We start from the raw sequence: 24,882 nt of genomic DNA, 5'->3' as shown, positions 1-24,882 counted from the left end.
TCGGCACTAACCCCTCTGCTCTGGATGGTGGACAAATGGTGGTAATGCAGGTCCGATTCCCTCTGGTTGGGTCTCGGCCGGACCCAGGGGCACGTCTTCATCCGGACCCAGGGGCACGTGGCCTCACCCGGACCCAGGGTGTGCATGGCCTCACCTGGACCCAGGTGCGAGCGGCTTCCCCCGGACCCGGGATCCAGCCTCAGCCAGATCCAGGGGCACATGGCCTCACCTGGACCCGGGATCCAGCTTCATCCGGACCCAGGGATGCATGGCCTCAACTGGACCCAGGGTCGCGTGGCCTCACCCGGACCCAGGGGCGCGTGGCCTCTCCCAGACCCAGGGGCGCATGGCCTCACCCGGATCCAGGGGCACATGGCCTCACCCGGACCCGGGATCTAGCTTCACCCGGACCCAGTGCCCACTTAAATTTTTAACATAATATGTTTTAATTGATTTTAGAGAGAGAGGAACAGAGATGGAGAGAGAGAGAGAGAGAGAGAGAGAGAGAGAGAGAGAGAGAGAGAGAGAATATCCATGGGAGAGAGCAATATCAATCGGCTGCCTCCTGCATGCCCCTTACTGGGGATCAAGCCCACAACCTGGCATGTGCCCTGACTGGGGATTGAACAGGTGACCTCTTGGTTCATGGAGCAACACTCAGCCACTGACCCATACCAGCCAGGCCTCTGCCCATTTTTTAATTGTATTATTATTATTTTCCTTTTGAGTTGTCTAAGTTCTTTATAAATTTTGGATATTAACCCCTTATCAGATGTATCATTGGCAAATATCTTCTTCCATTCAGTAGGTTATCTTTCCTTTTGTTGATGGTTTCATTTGCTATGCAAAACTTTATAGTTTGATATAGTCCTGTTTGCTTACTTTTTCTTTTTATTTCCCTTGTCTGAAGAGATATATCAGAAAAAAAAATGTTGCTAAGAGAAATGTTAGTGATTTACTGCTTAGTCAGAATGCCTATCATCAAGAAATCAACAAACAAATGCTGGTGAGGGTTTGAGGAAAAAGGAAGCTTCCTGCACTGTTGGTGGGAATGAAGACTGGTGCAGCCACTGTGGAAAACAGTATGTAGGGTTTTCAACAAATTAAAGATGGAACTGCCTTATGACCCAGCAATTCCACTTCTGGGTATATATATGAAGAAACCCAGAACACTAATTTGAAAAACTGTATGCATCCCTATGTTCATTGTCATGTTCTTTACAATAGCCAAGATATTGAAGCAACCCAAATGTCCCTCAATAGATGAGCAGGTAAAAAAACAAAACAAAATGGAGTACATATATACAATGGAATATTACTTGGCCATAAAAAAGAATGAAATCTTACCTTTTGCAACATCATGGATGGGTGTGGAGGGTATTATGTTACATGAAATAAGATGAAGGTAAGTACCATATGATATCACTTATATGCAGAGATTTAAGGACAAAATAAACAAATGAAATAGAAACAGACTCATAGATACAGAGTAGACTGGAGTTTGCCAGAGGGGAGGACGGTTGGAAGACTGGGTGAAAAAGGTGAATGGATTAAGAAGTACAGATTGGTCGTTACAAAATAGTCATGTGGTTGTAAAGTACAGCATAGGGAATGTAGCCAATAATATTGTATTAACTGTATGGTGTTCTTTAGTGCATGATATGACATTTTAAAAAGTGTCAAAAATGTACATGTAAGATCTATGTTTATTTCTCTCTCCATTAATTAGAGCTCAATTAAAAATGGGTGGAAAAGGTTCAAAGACAAAAGCTGTTCTACTTTTTTCTTAAAGAAAATAACATTGAATTCCCGGTCAGGGCATATATCTAGGTTGCAAGTTAGGTCCCCAGGTGGGGTGCCAATGAAAGGCAATCAGTGAATGTTTCTCTCTCACATTGATGTTTCACTCTCTCCCTTCATTCCTCTCTCTAAAATGAATAAACATATCCTTGGGTGAGTTAAAAAAGTCATAGAGTAACACCTACATATAAAAGTTTAATTCTGACCCCTTTTAATCATAATCCTATATCAGAAGTTTACCATTGTTATGACTTATAATGGTACAGACTAGTTTTTCTTTATTACTACTTTTTATATAAATAGAATCAAACATTTTACACTCTTTTGTGCCTGCATTCTTTCTCTCAACAAACAATAAGTTTGTAAGATTCATCTGTGTCATTATTATGGTTGGAATTTGTTCATTCTCATTGTTGTATACTATTCCAGGGTATTAATGTTTCATAGCATATTTATCCATTCTGTGTTAATAGACATTATGGTTGTTTCCAATTTGAGATTATTAAAAATAGCACTGCTATGAAAATTCTTTTACATGCCTTTAAGGAGAACATACATGTATGATATATATTACAGATATACCTAGGAGTAAAATTTATGGGTCATGGAGTATGTATATGTTCAGGTTTTTAAAAACTTTGAGTTTTTTTCACATAATAAAATCGCTGATTTCAAATGTACAATTCAATGATATTAATAACTTTGTTGAGTGGTGCACCCATACCATAAATGAGTTACGACCATTTTCATTTCTGCAACACGTGCATTTACAGTTAATAACTCTGAGTCCCAGGCAATCAGTAAACTCCTTTCTTCTCTATGAATTTTCCTTTATTTGAAATTTTATTAAAATGGAATTATATGATATGCGGTTTGTAGTGCCTGGCTTCTTTCACTTAGCATAATGTACCTCGGTATTAATATTTCATGAATTTTTATTGCTGCATAGTAGTCTATTGAAGTTGATGAGCAGTTGAGTTATTTCTAGTTTTGGGCTAGTTTCAATAATGTTGCTATGAATATTTATGTCAAAGCCTTTGTGTCAACATACATTTTCATTTATCTTAAATATGTAACTAGGAGAGGAAGTTCTGAGTCATACAGCAAATTTATATTTAACTTTTTTTATTGTTTAAAGTATTATAAATAGTAGTATATATGTCTCCTTTTTTCCCCCCATTGACCTTCCACCAACTTCCCCTACCCCCGGCACATGCCCTCACCCCCACCTCCAGTGTCTTGCGTCCATTGGTTATGCTCATATGCATGCATACACGTCCTTAGGTTGATCTTTTACCTCCTCCCACCCCCCAGCCTTCCCGCTGTAATTTGACAGCCTGTTCGATGCTTCTCTGCCTTTGTATCTATCTTTTTGTTCATCGGGTTATAATGTTCTTTATTATCCACAAATGAGTGAGATCATTTGGTATTTTTCTTTCCCTGACTGGCTTATTTCACTTAGCGTAATGCTCTTCAGTTCCATCCATGCTGTTGCAAATGATAAGAATTCCTTTTTTTTATAGTAGCGTAGTATTCCATTATGTAGATGTACTATGGTTTTCTAATCCACTAATCTGCTGATTCGCATTTAGACTGTTTCCAAATCTTAGCTATTGTAAATTGTGCTGCTATAAACATAGGGGTACATATATCCTTTCTGATTGGTGTTTCTTTTTCTTAGGATATATTCCTAGAAGTGGTATTACTGGGTCAAATGGCAGTTCCATTTTTAAATTTTTGAGGAAATGCCATACTGTTTTCCACAATGGCTGCACCAGTCTGCATTCCCACCAACAGTGAAGAAGGGTCCCTTTTTCTCCACTTCCTCTCCAGCACTTGTCATTTGTTGATGATAGCCATTCTGACAGGTGTGAGGTGGTACCTCGTTGTTTTGATTTGCATCTCTCAGGTGATTAGTGACTGAACATGTTTTCATATGTCCCTTGGCTTTCCAAATGTCCTCTTTCAAAAAGTGTCTATAGATCCTTTGCCCATTTTTTGATTGGATTGCTTATCTTACTTTTTTTTTGTTGTTTTTTTTTAAAATATATTTTTAATGATTTTTTACAGAGAGGAAGAGAGAGGGATAGAGAGTTAGAAACATCGATGAGAGAGAAACATCGATCAGCTGCCTCTTGCACACCCCCTACTGGGGATGTGCCCGCAACCAAGGTACATGCCCTTGACCGGAATCGAACCTGGGACCCTTGAGTCCGCAGGCCGATGCTCTATCCACTGAGCCAAACCGGTTTCGGCTTATCTTACTTTTGTTAAGTTGTATGAGTTCCCTGTAAATGTTGGAGATTAAACCCTTATCGGAAATAACATTGGCAAATATGTCTCCCATGCAATAAGATGTCTTGTTATTTTGATGATCGTTTCTTTTGCTGTGCAGAAGCTTATTTTGATGTAGTCCCATTTGTTTATTTTCGCCTTAGTCTCTCTTGCCCTAGGATCTGTGTCTGTAAAGATATTGCTAAAACATATGTCTGCAATTTTGCTGCCTATGGAGTCTTGTAGGATTTCTATGGTTTCCCGTCTTATATTCAAGTCCTTTAGACATTTTGAGTTTGTTTTTGTGTACTGTGTAATTTTGTGATCTAGTTTCATTTTTTTTTGCATGCATTTGACCAAATTTCCCAGCACTATTTATTAAAGAGACTGTTTTGACTCTATTGTATGTTCTTGCCACCTTTGTAAAATATTAATTGAGTATAATGGCTTGGGTCAATTTCTCGATTCTCTATTCTGTTCCATTGGTCTATATGTCTGTTCTTCTGCCAGTATCAGGCAGTTTTGAAGACCATGGCTTGGTAATATAGCTTGATGTCCCGTGTTGTGATCCCTCCAAATTTGTTCTTCTTTCTCAGGATAGCTGCGGCTATTCAGGGTCTTTTTTTATTCCAGATGAATTTTTGTAGAGTTTGTTCTAGATCTTTGAAATATGCCATTGGTATTTTAATAGGTATTGCATTGAATCTATAGATTGCTTTAGGTAGTAAGGACATTTTAATGATGTTAATTCTACCAATCCATGAACATGGTATGTTCTTCCATTTGTTTATGTCTTCCTCTATCTCTTTTTTCTTTTTTTAAAATTTTGTTATTAGTTATGGTATCACATATTTGTCCTCATCCCCCTATTGCCATCCCGAATCCCTCTCCACATATGCCCCCACCACCCTGTTGCCAATGACCACTGATTAGGCTTATATGTATGAATACAAGTCCTTTGGTTGATCTCTCCCCCTTTCCCCCACTCTACCCTACCTTCCCTCTGAGGTTTGATAGTCTGGTTGATGCTTCCCTGTTGCCGGGTCTGTTTTTGTTCTTCAGGTTATGTTGTTCATTATTTCCCTTAGATGCGTGAGATCATGTGATACAAGAAATACACTTATAAGAACCGAAAATGAGACAAGCTATAATGGTTATTTGCTGGGAGGCAAATGAATCAGTCTGTAGTGAGTTTCTTTCTGGGCCAACAGTTCTTTTGAGTCCCAATTTCAGTGTCGAACATTTCCTTATGTGTACATGTCAGCAATATTTCAGTTCTGGGTGGTGGATAAATGGTAGTGATGCAGGTCCGACTGTTTCTGGTTTGGTCCTGGGCATCCTTCAGCAGCGCACAGCTGCTGTCTGCTAGTATGGCAAGGCGTTGTCAGTGTCTTCCATCTCTGGACTGTTTCTCTTCTGTCTTCATGGTTGGAGCAGTCCTGTCAATTCCTCTCTATTGCGGGAATCCACATGGTCTTGGAGTTATTTTCTGAAAATATACAAACATTCTCGACCAAAAGTTAGTAAAGGAATATTTTCTATAAATTTGACGTGGGGTCCTTTTTCATTTTTTTTCCCCCCAAATGCTTTTCCTCTGGCTTGTTTTGACACCATGTGTGTTTTTCATGGGTTTCTTGCTGTTAGCATTACAGATTAAACTTAATTTTCTAAAGTAAAAATTTTCTAGATGTAATTTACTTACAGGATATTTTTCCTTACATGATATTCTTCTACTATCACCCGCTTTTTTAATTTAAATATTAGGGGGTTTTTGGGAATTTTATAATGTAGTCTTGATAGCTTTTACATTTTAATTTTTTGCACTAAAATATGACTGCTTTAGGTTCATTACGTGTTACACAATTTTACCATGAGATGAATTGCCAATCGAAATTTTTGTTAACACTTTAAGAACAGCTTTTGGTACAGTATATTCAGTTTTTCTATAATATTCGCTTGTTTCAATTAGCCAATTTAAATTACTCTGAAAACTTGACTACTATTCTACTGTCAAACTCAACACTCTAACAACAATCTTATTTTACCCTGTATATATTAGTGGAAAGGATTATTTGCCTTCTTGAGTAGGCCCTGAGCATTCCTGGTTCTAGGCTGGATTTGGATATCAAAAACCCACTTCCCCACACCATGGCTACAAGACATCTCAAACAAGTCTTGTTGCAGTGAGAGGGCATCTGCTTTTGGCCAAGTCTCTGTTTGTTACCTGGGTCCCGATTTGAGCTGTGCATCGGAAGCGAAGCAGCCATGGGGGCAGGAGACCTCCCTCAGAAGGGGTGAAGGTTCAGGCCCCTGCAAAGTTGGGTGGGGGTAAGGGTATGTGCCCCACCTTTGTTGACCCCCAAGTTCTCTCTTGATGGCCCCTCTGCGACTGTGCCTGTCTTAGGTTGTTCCTTCCCTGAGGAATCTTAATCGTCTCTGGCTAACCAGCCATCCTCCGGGGCCCAGTAGGGTAATGTGAGGTTCAGTTCTGTCTCCTTGGTATCCTATGCCCCCATGGCCTCCACACCCAGCACCTGCCTTGGGATCACATCGCCTGCTGGCAAGGCCCTGGCACTGCTCACATATCTTGGGGAACCCAGGTTTCTTCTCCAGGGCAGGCCCAGCTCATTTCACTGGGCGAGAAACAGATCCATGGTACCAGCTATCATGATGCTTCAACCTCGGCATGAACTGAAAGCTCAGGCAACAGCTGTGGGCAACTGGACCACGCGAAGAGGGACCCCCTTGGCTAAAAGGGCAAGAGGTGCCAATATAGAATGCTCAGGTGCCCTCCCAGGTGGCCCTCTGCACTGTGGAAGGGATTAAATCCTTTCAGGTTGTTTTTAAATTGCTGCCAGACATTCAAAGAATTGGTATGTAAGTTTGTTTGGGATAATTGTACATTATGCTGTTGTAATTCTAAATTATCAAGAAATGTGTTACCTTTGTCTCCAATCACCAAAAAGATGATTTTTTTTAATTGATTCCCAACGGTGCGAGGTACTATTATAGGTAATGGGGCTAACCCAAATCTGGGGAAAATTATAATGACATTGTAGAATAATATCATGTAGGGATATTCTTTGCTCTAGGCCATGGCAATTCCATTTCAAACTGGCTGTCCATATCTTTTTGTATAGACTAGGTCTTAGTTACATTTTCTGCACCTCTCCCAGGAGCAAGTAGTGATAGTCCCTTCCTTTGGTGTCCACGCAAGCCAAAAATCTCTCTTTAATTTTACACACAAAGGAGCAGTGGTTTGATTTTGTGTCGTACAAAAGGGAAGCTGGGTGGCGACCCCTGTGTAATTATACTTCCTTGCCCCTCCCATGGTCCTCCTGGATGACCAAGGTATTTGGTATTATTGGTGACTACATTAGGTGGGGGATCAGCCCACGTAAGGGCTCTTACCCATGAAGGGTCAGGAACATAAGTTCAAAATACTTCCCCTTTAGCCCCAGTTAATCTTACCGTCTTGCTGATGACTGCTAGCATGGCAGGGAAGACGTTCTCAGGTGTTCTCATGGTTCCGGTTATCTCACACTTTCTTTTTATTTTATTATTATTATTATTATTATTATTATTATTATTATTTTACATATGTGTCCTTATACCCCCATTACTCCCTACCCCCCACTCGTGCCCTGCCCCCCCCCGTTATCTGTGTCCATTGATTAGGCTCGTATGTATGCACGCAAGTCCCTTGGTTGATCTCTCGCCCTTACTCCCACCAATGCACTCCTTCCCTGAGGGTTGAGGTTCTGATTGACGTTACTCAATCTCTGGGTCTGTTCTTGTTTATCAGTCTATGCCGTTCATTATATTCCACAAATGAGTGAGATCATGTGTTGTTTATCTTTCTCTGCCTGGCTTATTTCACTTAGCATAATGATCTCCATCTCCATCCATGTTGTTGCAAATGGTAGGAACTCCTTCTTTTTACCACAGAGTAGTATTCCATTGTGTAGATGTACCACAGTTTTTTAATCCACTCATCTGCTGATGGGCATTTAGGCTGTTTTGAAATCTTAGCTATGGTGAATTGTGCTGCTATGAACATAGGGGTGCATATATCCTTTCTGATTCGTGTTTCTATTTTCTTGGGATATATTCCTAGAAGAGGGATCACTGGGTCAAATGGGAGTTTTTTAAGGAAACTCCATACTGTTCTCCATAGTGGCTGCACCAGTCTGCATTCCCACCAGCAGTGTAAGAGAGTTCCTTTTTCTCCGCATCCTTGCCAACACTTGTCATTTGCTGATTTGTTGATGATAGCCATTCTGACCTGTGTAAGATGGTACCGCATTGTTGTTTTGATTTGCATCTCTCTGATGATTAGTGACTTTGAGCATATTTTCATATGCCTCTTGGCCTTCCTTCTGTCTTCTTTCAAAAAGTGTCTATTTAGATCAGTTGCCCATTTTTTGATTGGGTTGTTTATCTTCTTTTTGTGAAGTTGTATGAGTTATCTGTAAATGTTGGAGATTAAACCCTTATCGTTGATATTGTTGGCAAATACGTTCTCCCATGCAGTGGTTTTCTTGTTGTTTTATTGATGGTTTCCTTTGCTGTGAAAAAGCTTTTTATTTTGATGCAGTCCCATTTGTTTATTTTCTCTTTAGCTTCCATTGCCCAAGGAGCAGTATCAGTGAAGAAGTTCTTTCGGCTATATCTGAGATTTTGCTGCGTGTGGATTCCTCTAGTATTTTATGGTTTCCCGTTTTATGTTTAAGTCCTGTATCCATTTTGAGTTTATTTTTGTGTATGGTGTAAGTTGGTGGTCTAGTTTCATTTTTTTGCATGTATCTGTCCAATTTTCCCAACACCATTTGTTAAAGAGACTGTCTTGACTCCATTGTATGTTCATGCCTCCTTTGTCAAATATTAATTGAGCATAATGGTTTGGGTTGATATCTGGATTCTCAATTCTATTCCATTGGTCTATATGTCAGTTCTTATGCCAGTACCAGGCTGTTTTGAGAACAGTGGCTTTGTAATACAACTTGAAATCTGGTATTTAGATCCCTCCTACTTTTATTCTTCTTTCTCAGGATTGCTGTTGCTATTCGGGGTCTTTTTTTATTCCAGATGAATTTTTGGAGTGTTTTTTCTAGGTCTGTAAAATATGCCATTGGTATTTTAATGGGGGGTGCATTGAATCTATATATTGCTTTGGGTAGTATAAACATTTTAATAATGTTGAATCTACCAATCCATGAAGATGGTATGTTCTTCCATCTGTTTACATCTTCCTCTATCTCTTTTTTCAGTGTCGTGTAGTTTTCCATGTATAGGTCTTTTACCTCCTTAGTTAAGTTTATTCCTAGGTATCTTATGTTTTTTGGTGCAATGGTAAATGGGATTGCTTTTTTAGTCTCTCTTTCTGTAAGTTCATTATTGGTGTATAGAAATGCCATAGATTTCTTGGCGTTGATTTTGTATCCTTCTACATTGCCAAATTCATTTATTAAGTCTAATAATTTTTTGATGGAGTCCTTAGGGTTTTCTATGTACAGTATCATGTCATCTGCAAATAAGGACAGTTTTACTTCCTGTTTTCCAATTTGAATGCCTTTTATTTCTTCTTCTTGTCTGATCACTATGGCTAGTACTTCCAAAACTATGTTGAACAGGAGTGGTGAGAGTGGGCATCCCTGTCTTGTTCCTGTTCTTAGAGGAAATGGTTTTAGTTTTTGCCCATTGAGTATGATGTTGGCTGTGGGTTTGTCATATATGGCTTTTATCATGTTGAGATATGATCCTTCTATTCCCATCTTGTTGAGAGTTTTTATCAAGAAAGGGTGTTGGATTTTGTCAAATGCTTTTTCTGCATCAATTGATATGACTATATAGTTTTTATCTCTCAATTTCTTTATGTGATGTATCACATTTATTGATTTGCGAATATTGTACCATCCTTGCATCCCTGGAATAAATCCTAATTGGTCATGGTGTATGATCTTTCTGATGTACTGCTGGAGCCGATTTGCTAGAATTTTGTTGAGGGTTTTGGCATCTATGTTCATGAGGGATATTGGCCTGTAATTCTCTTTCATTGTGTTATCTTTATCTGGTTTTGGTATTAGGGTGATGCTGGCTTCATAGAAGGAGCTTGAAAATGTTCCTTCTTCTTGAATTTTCTGGAATAGTCTGAGTAGGATAGGTTTTAGTTCTCCTTTGAATGTTTTATAAAACTCCCCTGTGAAGCTGTCTGGCCCCGGGCTTTTGTTTGCTGGAAGCTTTTTAATGACTGCTTCAATTTCTTCCATAGTTATCAGCCTGTTGAGATTTTTAGACTCTTCCTGAGTAAGTTTTGGAAGGTTGAGTTTTTCTATGAATGTATCCATTTCCTCCAGGTTGTCTAGTTTGTTAGAATAGAGTTGTTCATAGTATTTTTTAACAATCTTTTGTATTTCTGTGGGGTCTGTTGTTATTTCACCTCTTTCATTCCTGATTTTGTTTATTTGGGTCCTCTCTCTTTGCTTCTTGGTGAGCCTGGCTAGAGGTTAATCAATCTTGTTTATCCTTTCAAATAACCAGCTCTTGGTTTTGTTGATCTTTTGTATTTTATTTTTTTTTTGGTCTCTATGTCATTGATTTTTGCTCTGATCTTTATTATTTCCTTCCTTCTGCTCACTGTGGGCTTTTCTTGTTGCTCCCTTTCTAATTCTTTGAGTTGTTGAGTTAGATGATTTATTACCATTTTTTCTTCTTTTTTTGAGGTAGGCCTGTAGAGCTATACACTTTTCTCTCGGGACTGCTTTCATTGTGTCCCATAGGATTTGCAATGTTGTGTTTTTAATGTCATTTGTCTCCAGGATGTTTTTAATTTCTGATTTGATCTCATTGATGACCCAATCATTGTTTAGTAGCATGCTATTTAGCTTCCAAGTATGAATTTTTTGGAATGTTTTTATTGTAGTTTATTTCTAATATTATGCCATTGTGATCTGAGAAAATGCTTGATATGATTTCAATCTTTTTGAATTTTGGGAGACTTTGCTTGTTACCCAATATGTGGTCTATTTTTGAGAATGTCCCATGTGCACTTGAGAAGAACGTATATTCCATGGCTTTCGGGTAAAATACTCTGAAGATGTCTATTAGGTCCATCTGATCTAGTGTGTCATTTAGAATTGCTGTTTCTTTGCTGATTTTTTGTCCAGAGAATTTATCCATTGATGTCAGTGGTGTATTAAAGTCCCCTACTCTTATTGTATTGATGTCGATCTCTCCCTTGATATCTTCCAGGAGATTTTTTATGTATTTGGGTGCTCCCGCATTGGGTGCATATATGTTTACCAGAGTTATATCTTCTTGCTGAATTGCTCCCTTTAGTATTTTGTAGTGGCCTTCCTTATCTCTTATTATGGCCTTAACTTTGAGGTCTATTTTATCTTATATAAGTATTGCAACCCCAGCTTTTTTATCATTTCCATTTGCCTGAAAAATGTTTTTCCATCCCTTCACTCTCAGTCTGTGTGAATCCTTTGTTCTAAGGTGAGTCTCTTATAGATAGCAAATATATGGGTCATGTTTTCTTATCCATTCAGCTACCCTATGTCTTTTGATTGGTGCCTTTAATCCATTTACGTTTAATGTTATTATTGATAAGTACCTGTTTGTTGTCATATTTTTCCTTAGTGTTTGTGTTTCTTCTTGCCTTTCTCTTTCTTCTTTTTACAGTAGTCCCTTTAGCATTTCTTGCATTGCTGGCTTGGTAGTGATGAACTCTCTTATCCCTTTTTTGTCTGTGAAGCTTCTGATTCCACCTTCAATTTGAATGATAGCCTTTCTGGGTATAGTATTCTTGGATTCAGTCCCTTGTTTTGCATCACTTTGTATATTTCATTCCATTCCCTTCTGGCCTGGTGTGTTTCTGCTGTTGGATCTCTGTATATTATTTTTTATTTCAGTCAGTGTATGCTTAATTTCTGATGGGTCATTTTTTATATCCTTGAGGGTCTCACTAAATTTCTTGGAGGTTTCTAGAAGATTCTTGAGTAACTTTATAACTGTGGTTTTGAACTCTATATCCAGTGTTTTGCTTTAATCCATTTCTTTCATTTGTGACTTGTTTCTTTGTCTCCACATTTGGCTGCTTCCCTGTGTTTGTTTCTATGTACTGGATAGCTGCTAATTCTCCTTGAGTTGATAGAGTGGCCTTGTGTGCTTGGTGTCCTATAGGGCCCAGTAGCTCAGGCTCTCCAGTCATCTGAGGTGGATGCTCTTGGTGGACCCCTTTGTGGGCTGTTTGCACAGTCTTGTTGTAGTTAACCCTTGATTACTGTTGGTATCACTGGGAGGAATTGACCTCCAGGCCAATTGGCTGTGATGACCAGCTATGTCTACACTGGAAAATCTGTTGCACAGGAGACACCCTTATGGTGCAGGACTTGCTTCAATGGGGCTTTGTTGCTCACTGAGTCTCCCCTTGAGTGTGTCTCTTATGGATGTGAAGATTTGTAATCTGGTATGGTCTCACTCTGACTCCTGGGTACACTACCTCTTGGATCTCCAAGGAGGTGCAAGGTCAGCCAAAGTCTGGGGCTGCCAATCAGGAGCTACAGAGATATCTGTAGATTCCTCCTCTTTATATGGGGTTTCGAAATGCCCAGACAAGGCCCAGTTGTGAAGCAAGGCCAGCCGGGCCTTGGGCCTTCTTTTGGAAGCTCTGGGGCTCTCTGACCCAGCTGCAGTTTGACAGGGTTTAGGCCAAAGAACAGGCCATTCATATGCAAAAGCCGATGCACACTGCTTGGGTGGGGTTGTAAATTTGGTGGGGCAGGGTCTCTGGGTATTACCAGAGTGGAGCAAACAGCAATGCCTGCCAGTCAGCCCTAAACTGGAGAAGTCTCTGGTTCTCCGTGTCCTGCACCCCCATGCAGGAACAATGATCGCTGGGAGCCCCTCTAAGAGAAAGCCACCCTCGCTTTCCTGTCTCGATGCCACACAGTGCAGTTTCTCCCTGTATGTGCCTGGGTCCCCCAGAGTCTCGCCCAGAACTGGAGTTCAGAGCCAGCAGGAGCTTATATCTCCCTCCTGATTAAAAGAGCAACACATCCAGGTGCCAGCACTTTCCACGCCTCCGCACCTCCTACCAGTCTCAATGCGCTTTCTTCACCTCTCTATTTGTGAAACTTCCACTCAGCCAGCTTTCCTGTGTTTCTGGGTGGTAGTTGTTCTGCCGTTTAGTTGTGGTTTTGATGTGGTTGTGAGAGGCAACAAGTATATGTGTTTACCTATGCTGCCATCTTGGTTCTCTTCCCAAGTCCTCTTTTAAATAACACTATACCACTATACAAGTCACATTAGTACCTTATAACAGAATATTTTTAGTTCTTATCTTTAATCCCTTATAACATTGTCATTCATTTCCCTTATCTCTAAGCTATAATAACTGAATGCATTATTGCTATTATTTTGAACTTTTACCTGTTAGATCAATTAAGAATAGAGAACTACAAATGTTTTATTTACCATTATTTATTCCTCTTCTCATACTCTTTTCTTCATGTAGATCTGAATTATTGACCTATAGCTTCCTCTATGAAGGACTTCTTTTAACGTCTTTTGCAAAGCATGTCTACTGGTGACAAATTTCCTCAGTGTTTGTTTAAATGATAAATTATTTGTCCTTTACTTTTAAAGATATTTTTACTGGGTACAGAACTTAGGCTGATCTGCTTTTCTTTCAACACTACATATTTTATTTGACTCTCTTCTTGCTTGTATGGTTTCTAAAGAGAAGTATGATATAAATCTTATCCTTGTTCCTCCTTTGGTAAGGTGTGATTTTCTTCTGCTTCTGTCAAGATTTTTTCCTTGTTTTTTGATATTTAATTTAAATATGTTATGCCTAGGTGTAGATGTTTTGGTATGTATTCTGCTGGTGTTTTCTGAGTTTCCTGAATCTGTGGTTTCTTGTTTATTATTAGTTTTGAGAAATTCTCACTCATTATTCCTTCAGATGTTTCTGCTGTTCACTTTTCTATTTCTTCTCCTTCTGGTATTCCCATTATGTGTATTCTATACCTTTTGTTATTGTCCCAGGGTTCTTGGATATTCCGTTCTTATTATTTTTATTTATTTTTCTTTTTTATTAAAAATATTTATTGTTGAGAGTATTAAAGATGCCCCCCATTTTTTCCACCCATTACCCACCTTTACCTGGTTACCGCCTTGCCCCACCCCAGGCCTTCACCATCCTTTTGTCTATGTCCATAGGTAAAATCTTTGGTTAATCTCATCCCATCCACCTCCCACCCCTTCCCTCTGAGATTGATCAGTTTGTTCTATGTTTCCATTTCTCTGAGTCTATTTTAGTCACCAGTTTATTTTGTTCATTAGATTCCTTGGTCATTTGTCTTAATTTTTAGATTCGGTGATTGGTAGATATGTATTTATTGCTCTTTTATTGTTCTTTTTTCTCTCTCTTCTTCTTCTCCCTCTTCTTAAAGAATACCTTCCAACATTTCATGTAATACTGGTTTGGTGGTGATGAGCTTCATTAGCTTCTGCGAAGCCCTTTATCTGACTTTCAATTCTAAATGATAGCTTTGCTGGCTAGATTAATCTTGATTGTAGGCCCTTGCTATTCATTACTTTTAATATTTCTTGCCACTTCCTTCTGGTCTGCAAAACTTATGTTGAGAAATCAGCTCACAGTTATATGGGCACTTCTTCATAGATAGATAACTGTTTTCCTCTTGCTGCTTTAAGATTCTCTTTAACCCTTGGTGTTTAAATTATGATGTGTCTTGGTGTGGGCCTCTTTGGGTTCCTCTTGTTTGGTAATCTCTGTGAATCCTGGACTTGTAAGTCTATTTATTTCACCAGGTAGGGGAAGTTTTCTGTTATTATTTCTTCAAATAGGTTTTCAATATCTTGCTTTCTTTCTTCTCCTAACAGCACCCCCATATTGCAAATGCTTGAAGTTGTCCTAGATGGTCCTTACACCTTCATATTTTTGGATTCCTTTCTTTTTTCTCTTCTGAGTAGGTGACTTTTGCTTCCTCAGATTCCAAATCATTGATTTGATTCTCAGAATCTTCCACTCTACTATTGAATTCCTGTAAATTATTCTTTATTTCAGTTAGTGAATACTTAATTTCTGATTGGCCCTTTTTCATCTTTAACATTTTTACTGAGAATCTTGAAATTCTCATGAAGATCCTTGAGTAACCTTATAACCATGGTTAGAACTCTGCATCCAGTAGTTTGCTTGCTTCCATTTCTCTAATTTGTGACATGTTTCTTTGTTTCTTCATTTTGGCTGCTTCCCTCGTGTTTGTTTCTATGTACTAGGTAGAGCTGCTATGTCTCCTAAAATTGGTAGAGTGGCCTTGTGTAGTAGGTGTCCTGTAGGGTCCCGTGGCTCAGCCTTCCCAGTCACTTGAGCTGGGCACTCTAGGTGTGCCCCTGTGTGGGCTGTGTGCACAGTCTTGTAGTTGAGCCTTGATTGCTGTTGGCATTATTGGGAGGAGTTGACCTCCAGTCCAATTGGCTGTCAGGACCATCTATGACTACAGTGTTAGAGCTGCTGTGTAGGACATATCTCCTAGGTCAAGACTTGCTTCAGTGGGGCTTTGTTGCTCACTGAGTCTGCCTCTTGAGTGCATTGATTGTGGATATGTAGAGTTGTAATCTGGTATGTTCTGAAGCTGTCCTCTGGGTGCACTGGCTCTAGGGCCATTAGGGAGGTGCAAAGTCAGCCACTGCCTAGGACCACCTAGCAAAAGCTACATAGAGAGCTGCAGATGTCTGCTATTTGTATTAGGCTAGGAAGTGTCCACATGAGGCCCAGCTCTGAACTAGGATAGGCTGGTGCTAGAGCCAGGTCTTGGGCCTTTTATTCATAGGCTTGGGACATGCTGTTACCAGCTACAGCTTGTTTGAGAGATTTTAGCAATGTCTGAAGCCTGAGCCAGGACAGGTCATTCGTATGGAAAAGATGCTGCAAACAGCTTGGGTGGGGCTGCAAATTGGATGGAAAGACTGCCATGAATCACGTGATAAAGCATGGTACCAGGCTATTTATCCAAGGGGCTTATCAGCTTCAAAGTCAATTTTCATTCCTTAGAGCTTTCTGGTGACATTCAGAGTCCTGGCATTTCTCTCTTTCAGACGTGACATTCCAGTAAAGTTTTGGTTAATAAAACTACAATTAGAACCTGACCTATGTCCTGTTATGAAGAAATCAGATTCTTATTGGATTCATGCAAACAAGAACATTGCCATAACAATAATTACTAAAACCATAATTATTTTTAGTTCATTTAGTCCTATAATTAAATATTTTTCTCCTGATTTTTCTTGACAATATTTCTATAAATCTAGATACTCTACAGAGTTCTAATAATTTTTATCCAATTCAAGGGGATAATCTGAAATTTTATTCTCAGAGATATGTAGCTTAAAATAATTTGGAGTCCTTACTATGGATCCCTAAGAAGATGTAACATTTTTATAAATGTATCATAACAAAATAGTGACTGTCTCCAAATGAGAAGAAATTTAAAATGACATGGTTATTGATTTGATTATAATGCAAATGACATAGAATCTTGTACTGTCTGTACAACACAATATTCCACAATATTATAATTTATAACAGTTATAAATGAAAGCATATTAGAATCTACTTAATATGCTTTTGTAAATAGAATATAATTATTATTTCCTTATTTGACAGAGCTTCCTATATACCTTAAGTATAAAATTTTCCTTCATAAGGAGAAAAAGCAAATCTTAAAATTTAAAACACTTGGAAGATAGTCAAATATATTATATTATTACTAGAGGCCCGGTGCACAAAATTCATGCACGGGTAGGGTCCCTAGGCCTGGCCGGCTATCAGGGCCGATTGGGGCCTTCCAGCTGCTGGCTGGGGCCTTCCTTCATTCCGTGCTGCCCCCGATGGTCAGCACATGTCATAGCGAGCGATCGAACTCCTGGTCTCCCAAACTCCCGAAGGGACACTATACATATTAGGCTTTTATATAGAGATATGTTATTATTATTATTATTATTATTATTAAACAGTATTAAGTAATCTATTCATTTAAAGTAATCAACTTCCTAATTAAAATAACATAATTATTTTAATAATATATTTATAACCTTTGCTTCCTAGGCAAATACAGGAAAAACCTTTTTTCCTTACTTTCGGAAATAGGCTTATTTTTCTAATGGAAAATATACTCACATTTTTAAGAAGCATAACAGAGATAGTGAATTCCTTAGCTGAGAAACAACTCCCTTGAACTTGGAAATCGCAAGTGGGCTCCAATTACTTACTGCGCAGTTACTTTCATTTTCTTACTTTTTGTTTTCGAGGATTCCGCCGCATTGCGTTGCATTCCTGGCTCCTCACACCGGGCACCACTTTGCCGAGGCTGACCAGGAGACCCTGAGCGACAGATGAATAGATTACTCTGATACATGTTTCTGTGAAAGAGAAGGCTAGGGGCTGTTTGGGTTTAGGAGCAAACAGCCCTGTTCACCTGCCTCCTTAGGCTTTTATTGTAATAACTGCTTGAACTAAAATTAACATCTAGATACAATCAGCAGGGTAAGCATTCTTGAGAAAACACCTGCATTTGTAGTTTCTTTCAAACAAGGACGTTTTGAAGTTTAAACATAGAGATTCTAGTAAAACACCCAGGGGCTCAGACTTGTTTGGAAAAGTCAAGGCAGGGACTACCACCTTCAGCAAGGTCCCCCAGAGGCCTTTGACATTTCAGAGAATCCTCCTTACAGATTTTCCAACCAAGTCCCATACTTCCCCACATCCATTGATGAGCACAGCAAAAGAATTGTTCATTTCTGTTATTGTGTTTTTGATTTTAGAATTTCCTTTTGATTCTTTCTTATAGCTTCTATTTCTCTGCTTACATTATCCATCTCCTCTTTTATGTTGCCCACATTATCATTTATAGACCATAGCTTATTAATCATAGAAATTTCCAGTCTAATAATGCCAACATCTCTGCCATATCTGAGTCTTGTTGTTTGGTTGGCTGTGTTTCTTCAAATTGTGTTTTTGTTGTTGTTGTTGTTGTTTGTTTGTTTTTTAATATCTCTTGAAAAGTATCTGTTTTTTAGTATTTTGCAATTTTTTGTTTCAAGCTAGACATGATGTAATCAGTAAAAGGAACTGTGATAAACAGAAATGCGGTAAACAGACCTTTAGTGTGATGTTTGTTTATCTGGTTAGGGTTTAGCCTGTGTTAATTGCTTGCTGTATTTATAAATCAGAGGCCAAACTTATCTCTGGTATCCTTGTTTTTATTTCCCCTATTGTCTTTGGTTTTCCCTAGAGTCTTCTTAAATATTATCTGAGAAGCATAGTTATTTTAGTCATATTTTCATGTTATTATCCAGAAGGCCTGTTGATGTGGTGGCAAGGTGTCAGAAAAGGGGTAGCATTCAACATTCCTATAATTACATCTTAGTCTTTAGTGATCCTGTGCTCCTGACTTGTGACCGTCACAAGTGCTCTTCAGTTTTATTTTGGTTTTACCACTTAGAAAAGATAGGAAGACAAGCTTGTCTGTAGTTGGGAATTTCCCTTTTCCTAGGTCAGTTAAGCCCTGGTAAAACCCCAGTACTTTAGAATCTGGTAAAATAGTTTCTCTTGAGGGTTTCTTATGAAGAAAAATGAAATGCTCTTTGCATAAATTTTAAAAGGCCACTTTTTCTCTCCTCCTCTCAAAAGCACAGAAATATGAGGGTTTTTTCTCAGATCTTCATTGTGAGAACCTGATAGGGCTCCTGGAAATAAAACTCACAAAAGTGTGGAGTCTCCACCTAGGACTGGGTCCCTATATAATTTTTCACTTTCAAACTCGTCCACACCAAGCCTCTAGCAATTTCTCAGTTGCAGATTGGGTTTTTCTGACTCTGTACATATTCCCAAGTGTGTTTTTTTGTTACTCCTGGGCTTTGATGCTGATAAATTTTAATTCTCTGTATCTTCCTGTGTATCTCTTCAGTTCTGGGGACAGTAGTTTGCCCTATGTATGACTTTAGTCCTCTGATTGATCTAAGAGAAGTTTATTTTCTGTTTGTTACACGTTTTCTTATCATGTGAATGGAAGAGATGATTTCCAAGCTCCTTACATGCCTGACTGACCAAAATAAATGCAAGGGAATTTTTTGAGATATCAAATACATTTTTGTTATAAATTTTCATCTCTTGAAAACTAGTTAGAGTAACTATCTTTTAATTAAGGCACTTTATTTTCCTTTTAAAGAGGTAAAACATAAGATCTTTGGAAAGTTAACTTTTTTCTCATTTTCTTTTCTCAATTAGATCCTAAATGCCCAGGAGATGTTGATTTTCATAATAGTGACTGGGACATTAAGACAATCACCAGCTCTTTGAAATTCTACCTCAGGTATGCCTGATATGATTTGGGACTTTGCTTTTTATAGTTAACTAGAGGCCTGGTGCATGGATTCATGTACTGGTGAGGTCCCTTGCCTGGCCTGTGGGGATTAGGTCTAAACTGGCTCTCCAACATCCCCTGAGGGGTCCCAGATTACGAGAGGGCTATTCTCGGGTGACACACCCCAGAATGGGGCTCCCTCCTCTCTGGTTCCAGGTGCATCACCCATGAACCGCAGCTGCCAAGTCACTGCAGCTTGGCAGCTCCAGCGTTGAGCGTCTTCCTCCTGGTGGTCAGTGCACATCATAGCTACTGGCTGGTTGGCTGGTCGCTGGTTGCTTAAGCTTTTATATATATAGATGAAAGTTGTCTGGATGGAAATTGGAGTTAATGTGGTCCACGTTTCAGGATATTGGATCAGATTGCTAAAGAAAAAGCAAGGGAAAAGGATTTCTGTTAAAGGAGAATGTACATTAGAAAAAAAAATTTAATCTGGGAATTTAAGCAAGGGAAGCATCAAAATAATAGAATTGTTATTGAAAACTCGATTTTTAAGGAGGAAATTATTTTATTTTAATTACTTTTTATTGAATTTATTGTGATGACAATGGTGAATAAAATTATTTGGGTTTCAGGTGTATAATTCTATAATACTAGTACATCCTCTGTATATTATATTGTGTGTTTATTAACCAAAGTCAAGTCTCCTTCTGTCATCATTTATCCCCCCTTTACCCTTTCCTAACTGCCCTCACCCCCCTTTTCCTCTGTGTTGTCTGTGTTTATGAGGTGTGTGCTTTTTTTTAAGGGGAAAATTTTATTTTAAAAATCATGCCCTTAAAATTTAAGTTTTGCTATTTTGCATCTATAGTGATCTCACTATGTGCTCACTAGTAAAATCAGGATTTGTGACCATTTAAGGTTCTTAACATGTTTTGGTAGATAATAACCAGTTTGAAACATTAAATTACATTTGCGCAAATATAATCTGTGTGCTTGTATATGGGTTTCATATCTAATGCTTTAATCAATATAATGGTGGAAAAATAAAATACAACCATAAAAATGTTGGAATTAAATGAAGTAGCAGCAGTAGGGAAAAAAGTTTATTCCACAGCAAATTTTTTAGCTTCACAATGATGATTAATATATTATTCAATTTATTGGCATAAATCTATATTATGTAAAAATATTTGTCACATATACATATTTTTAAACATATTAATTTCTTACCATTTTTTATGTTTCATAGTATGTATCATACTTTATGTGCTAAAATGTCTTCTTTTCAGTTATTACTGGTATACTTTTTAGTCATTAAGATAGATACTTATGCTCTGGAAAATATCATTAATCCAAAATATATTGGGTCTCAGATATTGCTGTTAAATGACCTTCTGCTGTGGCATCATCCTATAACTTTATATGAACATGAATACTCTTTCCAGGAGTATATCTTTTGCATCTGCCAAATAAAAGAGATACTGTTGTGGAGGGTTTATTCTTTGCTAGCCAGTTTTCTACTTGTTTATACTGACAATTTCATTGTTTTTTTCTCACAATAACTCTATATAAGGTAGGTGGCACTAATACTCATTTTAAAGATGGGGTAATTGAAGTACACTCCTTTCCCTATTAATAATATCAATGTTCACAACTCATATTATTTGAACCTAAATATCTCTGACTTGTAAGGCAACTGGTATTGGAGCATCTTCTTCCTTTATTCCTTTCTGCCAAGGAATGTGGCTTTCTTGGAGTTGCTTCAGTAATTTCTTAAAGACAGCAATCTGCTTACTTTCAGGAGACTTGTGATGACAAGAATAATGAGAATAAATAATTCTGTCTATAGCTTCCTTCAAAGGAATCAATGTTTTAAAAGTTTTATATAGCTTAAGTTCCTTTCCACATTACATCTTTTCCAGCTCATCCCTCAATAAACAGTGTGGCCCTTTTGAAAGATGGAAAAATCAAGTGTGAGTGGATAGCATCCCTAATAAGAGATATTAATCCTTAAGACTCTTATTTATGGGCCTTTAATATGCACTAGCTAATCAACATTCTTAAGATTTCTCAAAGATATTAGTATTTTCACAGTGGGTCTCCTGCATCTGTGTTCTAGGTACCTAACTCACCCCTTATCTCTAACATTTCCAGAAAAATACTCTAAAAATGATCCTTTCTCTTTCCTGTATCTTTAACCTTTCTCATTCAACTGGCTCTTTCCCCTCAGAATATAAATATGCTCTAGTAATGCACATCTCTTTGACCTTTCATTCATTCAGTCCACCATTCACTGAGTCATTCAATAAACATGTACTATTCTAAGTCTAGCATAGTGTTAGGCTGTAAGCATATAGATTATAGAACAGTGAGAGAGGCAGACAAAGACAAATAGTTATCTATATATCCTATATAATAAAAGCCTAGGTGGTATCATGCTCTCGTGCGATGTCATCACAAGATGGCCACCACAAGATGGCTGCCACAAGATGGCCACCCTCACATTGTCACAAGATGGCCACCACAAGATGGCCATCACAAAATGGCTGCCACAGATGGCCGGCGGGGGGGGGGGGCAGTTGTGGGTGATGGGCTGGCAGGGGAGGGCAGTTGCGAGCAAACAGGCCACAGGGGAGGGCAGTTGTGGGTGATCAGGCCAGCAGGGGAGGGCAGTTGGGGGCTATCAGTCTGGCAGGGGAGGGCAGTTGGGGGCGACCAGGCTGGCAGGGGAGGGCAGTTGGGGGCTATCAGGCTGGCAGGGGAGGGCAGTTAGGGATGACCAGGCTGGCAGGGGAGGGCAGTTGGGGGTGACCAGGCAGCAGAGGAGGGAAGCTTGGGGCGAGATCAGGTCAGCAGGGCAGGGCAGTTGGGTGCAACCAGGCCAGCAGGGGAGGGCAGTTAGGAGCAATAAGGCTGGCAGGGGAGGGCAGTTAGGGGCAACCAGGCCAGCAGGGGAGGGCAGTTGGAAGTGACCAGGCCAGCAGGGGAGGGCAGTTTGAGAAACCAGGCCTGCAGGGGAAGGCAGTTAGGGTGATCATGCTGGCAGGGGAGGGCAGTTGGGGGAAATCAGGCTGGCAGGGGAGCAGTTAGGCGTCAATCAGGCTGGCAGGGGAGTGATTAGGGTGTGATCAGTCAGGCAGACAAGCAGTTAGGAGCCAGCAGTCCCGGATTGTGAGAGGGATGTCCCCCAAGGGGTCCCAGATTGGATAGGGTGCAGGCCAGGCTGAGGGACACCCTTCCTCCCACCCCCACTCCCCCCATGCATGAATTTCATGCACCAGGCCTCTAGTCTATATATATAAAAGCCTAAGCAACCGTTATGACTGAATGACTGGAACGACCAGTTGACCAGTTGCTATGATGTGTACTGACCACCAGGGGTCAGACGCTCAATGCAGGAGCTGCCCCCTGGTGGTCAGTGCACTCCCACAGCCAGCCTCCCATGGCTGGCCAACCTCTTGTGGTCCCTCCCCGTGGCTGGCCAGTCTGGATGGGCCCTGATATGGGCAGGGTTGACCAGCTAACCTCCTACAGCCCCTCCCCACACCCAGTCTGGCCCCAATGGGCCCTGATTGGGGGTGGGGCCAGCTGGCCAACCTCCCGTGGTCCCTACCCCCAGCCTTCCCCGCCAGGCTGGGCAGGCTGAGGGACCCCACCCTTACACAAATTCGTGCACTGGGCCTCTAGTACAAATATAACAAACTATAATAAATGCTCTGAAGGCAAGATGCAAGATACTGTGAAGGCAAATAACAGGAAGACCTGATTTATTCTGGTTGTTTGTTTGAACTGAGGTTTGAATTGTAACTTGGAGTCAACTGTGGGAGGCTGTTCCAAACAGAGAGAACTAAACATGCAAAGGCCTGAATTAAAGGGGAGGAAGACCCCTTCAAGAAACTTTATGTACCTGTATCGGTGGGATATTGAGTGTAGAGAGCGGGGAGAGATGTAGGGGCCAGATCATGCACAGCCTTATAGGATGTTGTAAGAATTGGGGCCTAAGTTTATCTTAAAATGATGGGAATATATAGTGGTGGGCAAAAGTAGATTTACAGTTGTGAGTATGTGTAACATAGTTTATTCTAGTATTATTTATTAAGTATTTTCCATATAAACAACTGTAAACCTACTTTGGCCAACCCCTGTATTGAAAGAGTTTAATCAGGAGATTGCATGATGAGATTTGTATTTTTGAAAAAATATAGAGAGATCACATAAGAGGAAGGCAAAGTAGGTATAGGTAGAAACTAATTAGCAGGGTATTGCTGTAGTCCAGGAAAAATATTGTGCTTCTCCTTGGCCTGGGAATGGCAGTGGAGATTAGTAGAAATAAGCTTACTCAAGAGATTTAGCTACATGATTGTCTAACCACTATACTGTACACCTGAAACTAATACAAAATAATACTGAATGTAAGTTGTAATTTTAAAAAATTAAAAAGTTATAAAAAGAGATTTAGGGAGAAAGATTGGATATTAGGATAGAGGATAGGGAGATAAAACAGTGACTTCCATGTTTTGGGCCCATATAACCAAATGATGGTCATGCCTTTACTGATTTTGGAAACACAAGAAAAATACTAGATTTGAGATGATGTTAGGTTTTGGAAATGTCAAATTTGGATGTCTTTGAAGAAATCAGGACAAGATCTTAAACAGGCAATTGGATATATGGGAAATATAAAAGAATGAGTTCTAGGCTTGAGATAAAAAATTGAGAATCTTTGCCCTGACCCGTTTGGCTAAGTGATAGAGTGTCAGCCTTCGGACTGAAAGGTCCCAAGTTTGATTCCTGGTCAAGGGCATATACCTTGGTTGTGGGCACATCCCCAGTAGGGGTGTGCAGGAGGCAGCTGATTGATGTTTCTCTCTCATTGATGTTTCTAATTCTCTATCCCTCTCCCTTCCTCTCTGTAAAAAATCAATAAAATATATTAAAATTTTTTGAGAATCTTTGACAATGTAGAAGATAATTGGAAGCAGGAGCTTAGATGAGATTACCTCTTCCAAACTAAACTTCAGTATATGAAGTAACATACCCTCCCTGTCTCTACTTAATCTCCCAGTTTACTGCTTCACCCATTGTAATCTGACTCCTACCCTCTCTGCTCTATTGATGCTGCTCTTGTCAAGGTCACTAGTGACTCTTTCAATGCTAAACACAATGGACAATTGTTAGTCTTTATTTTACCTCTTTGTATCATTTGAAGCTGTTAACAAGCCCTTTTTAAAACTTTCTCCTCTTTTAGATCCTGCTATATCGCTTGCTTTTGGATTTTCTCCCACCTATTTGACCATTTTTAGCAGTCCCATTCATTTATGAACTTTCTATCTGCTATTTCCTAGGACTTTCTTCTCTTTTTCCTACACTGGAGGGATGGAAAATTTAGATATCCACAGGAGACAGGACATGA

General features: G+C 39.4%; 1 protein-coding gene across 6 annotated transcripts in view; it reads left to right on the top strand.

The window, feature by feature from the left end:
* The window catches only part of OPHN1 (oligophrenin 1), a gene marked incomplete at its 3' end in the record, with an annotated part of 608,646 nt that overhangs the window by 409,162 nt on the left and 174,602 nt on the right, over window positions 1-24,882 (top strand). For all 6 annotated transcript variants that reach the window (XR_013813217.1, XM_079765071.1, XM_079765074.1 and 3 more), the window contains exon 16: window positions 19,391-19,475. Coding sequence is in view for 5 of the 6 variants with exons in the window: in XM_079765071.1 (XP_079621197.1) it covers window positions 19,391-19,475 (85 nt within the window). The remainder of the gene's footprint in view (window positions 1-19,390; window positions 19,476-24,882) is intronic.

Source organism: Cnephaeus nilssonii (assembly GCF_951640355.1).
Source record: "Cnephaeus nilssonii genome assembly, chromosome: X".
Lineage (NCBI taxonomy): Eukaryota > Metazoa > Chordata > Mammalia > Chiroptera > Vespertilionidae > Cnephaeus > Cnephaeus nilssonii.
The sequence above is the reverse complement of the archived record's forward strand: the minus strand, read 5'-3'. Positions and strand labels throughout refer to the sequence as shown.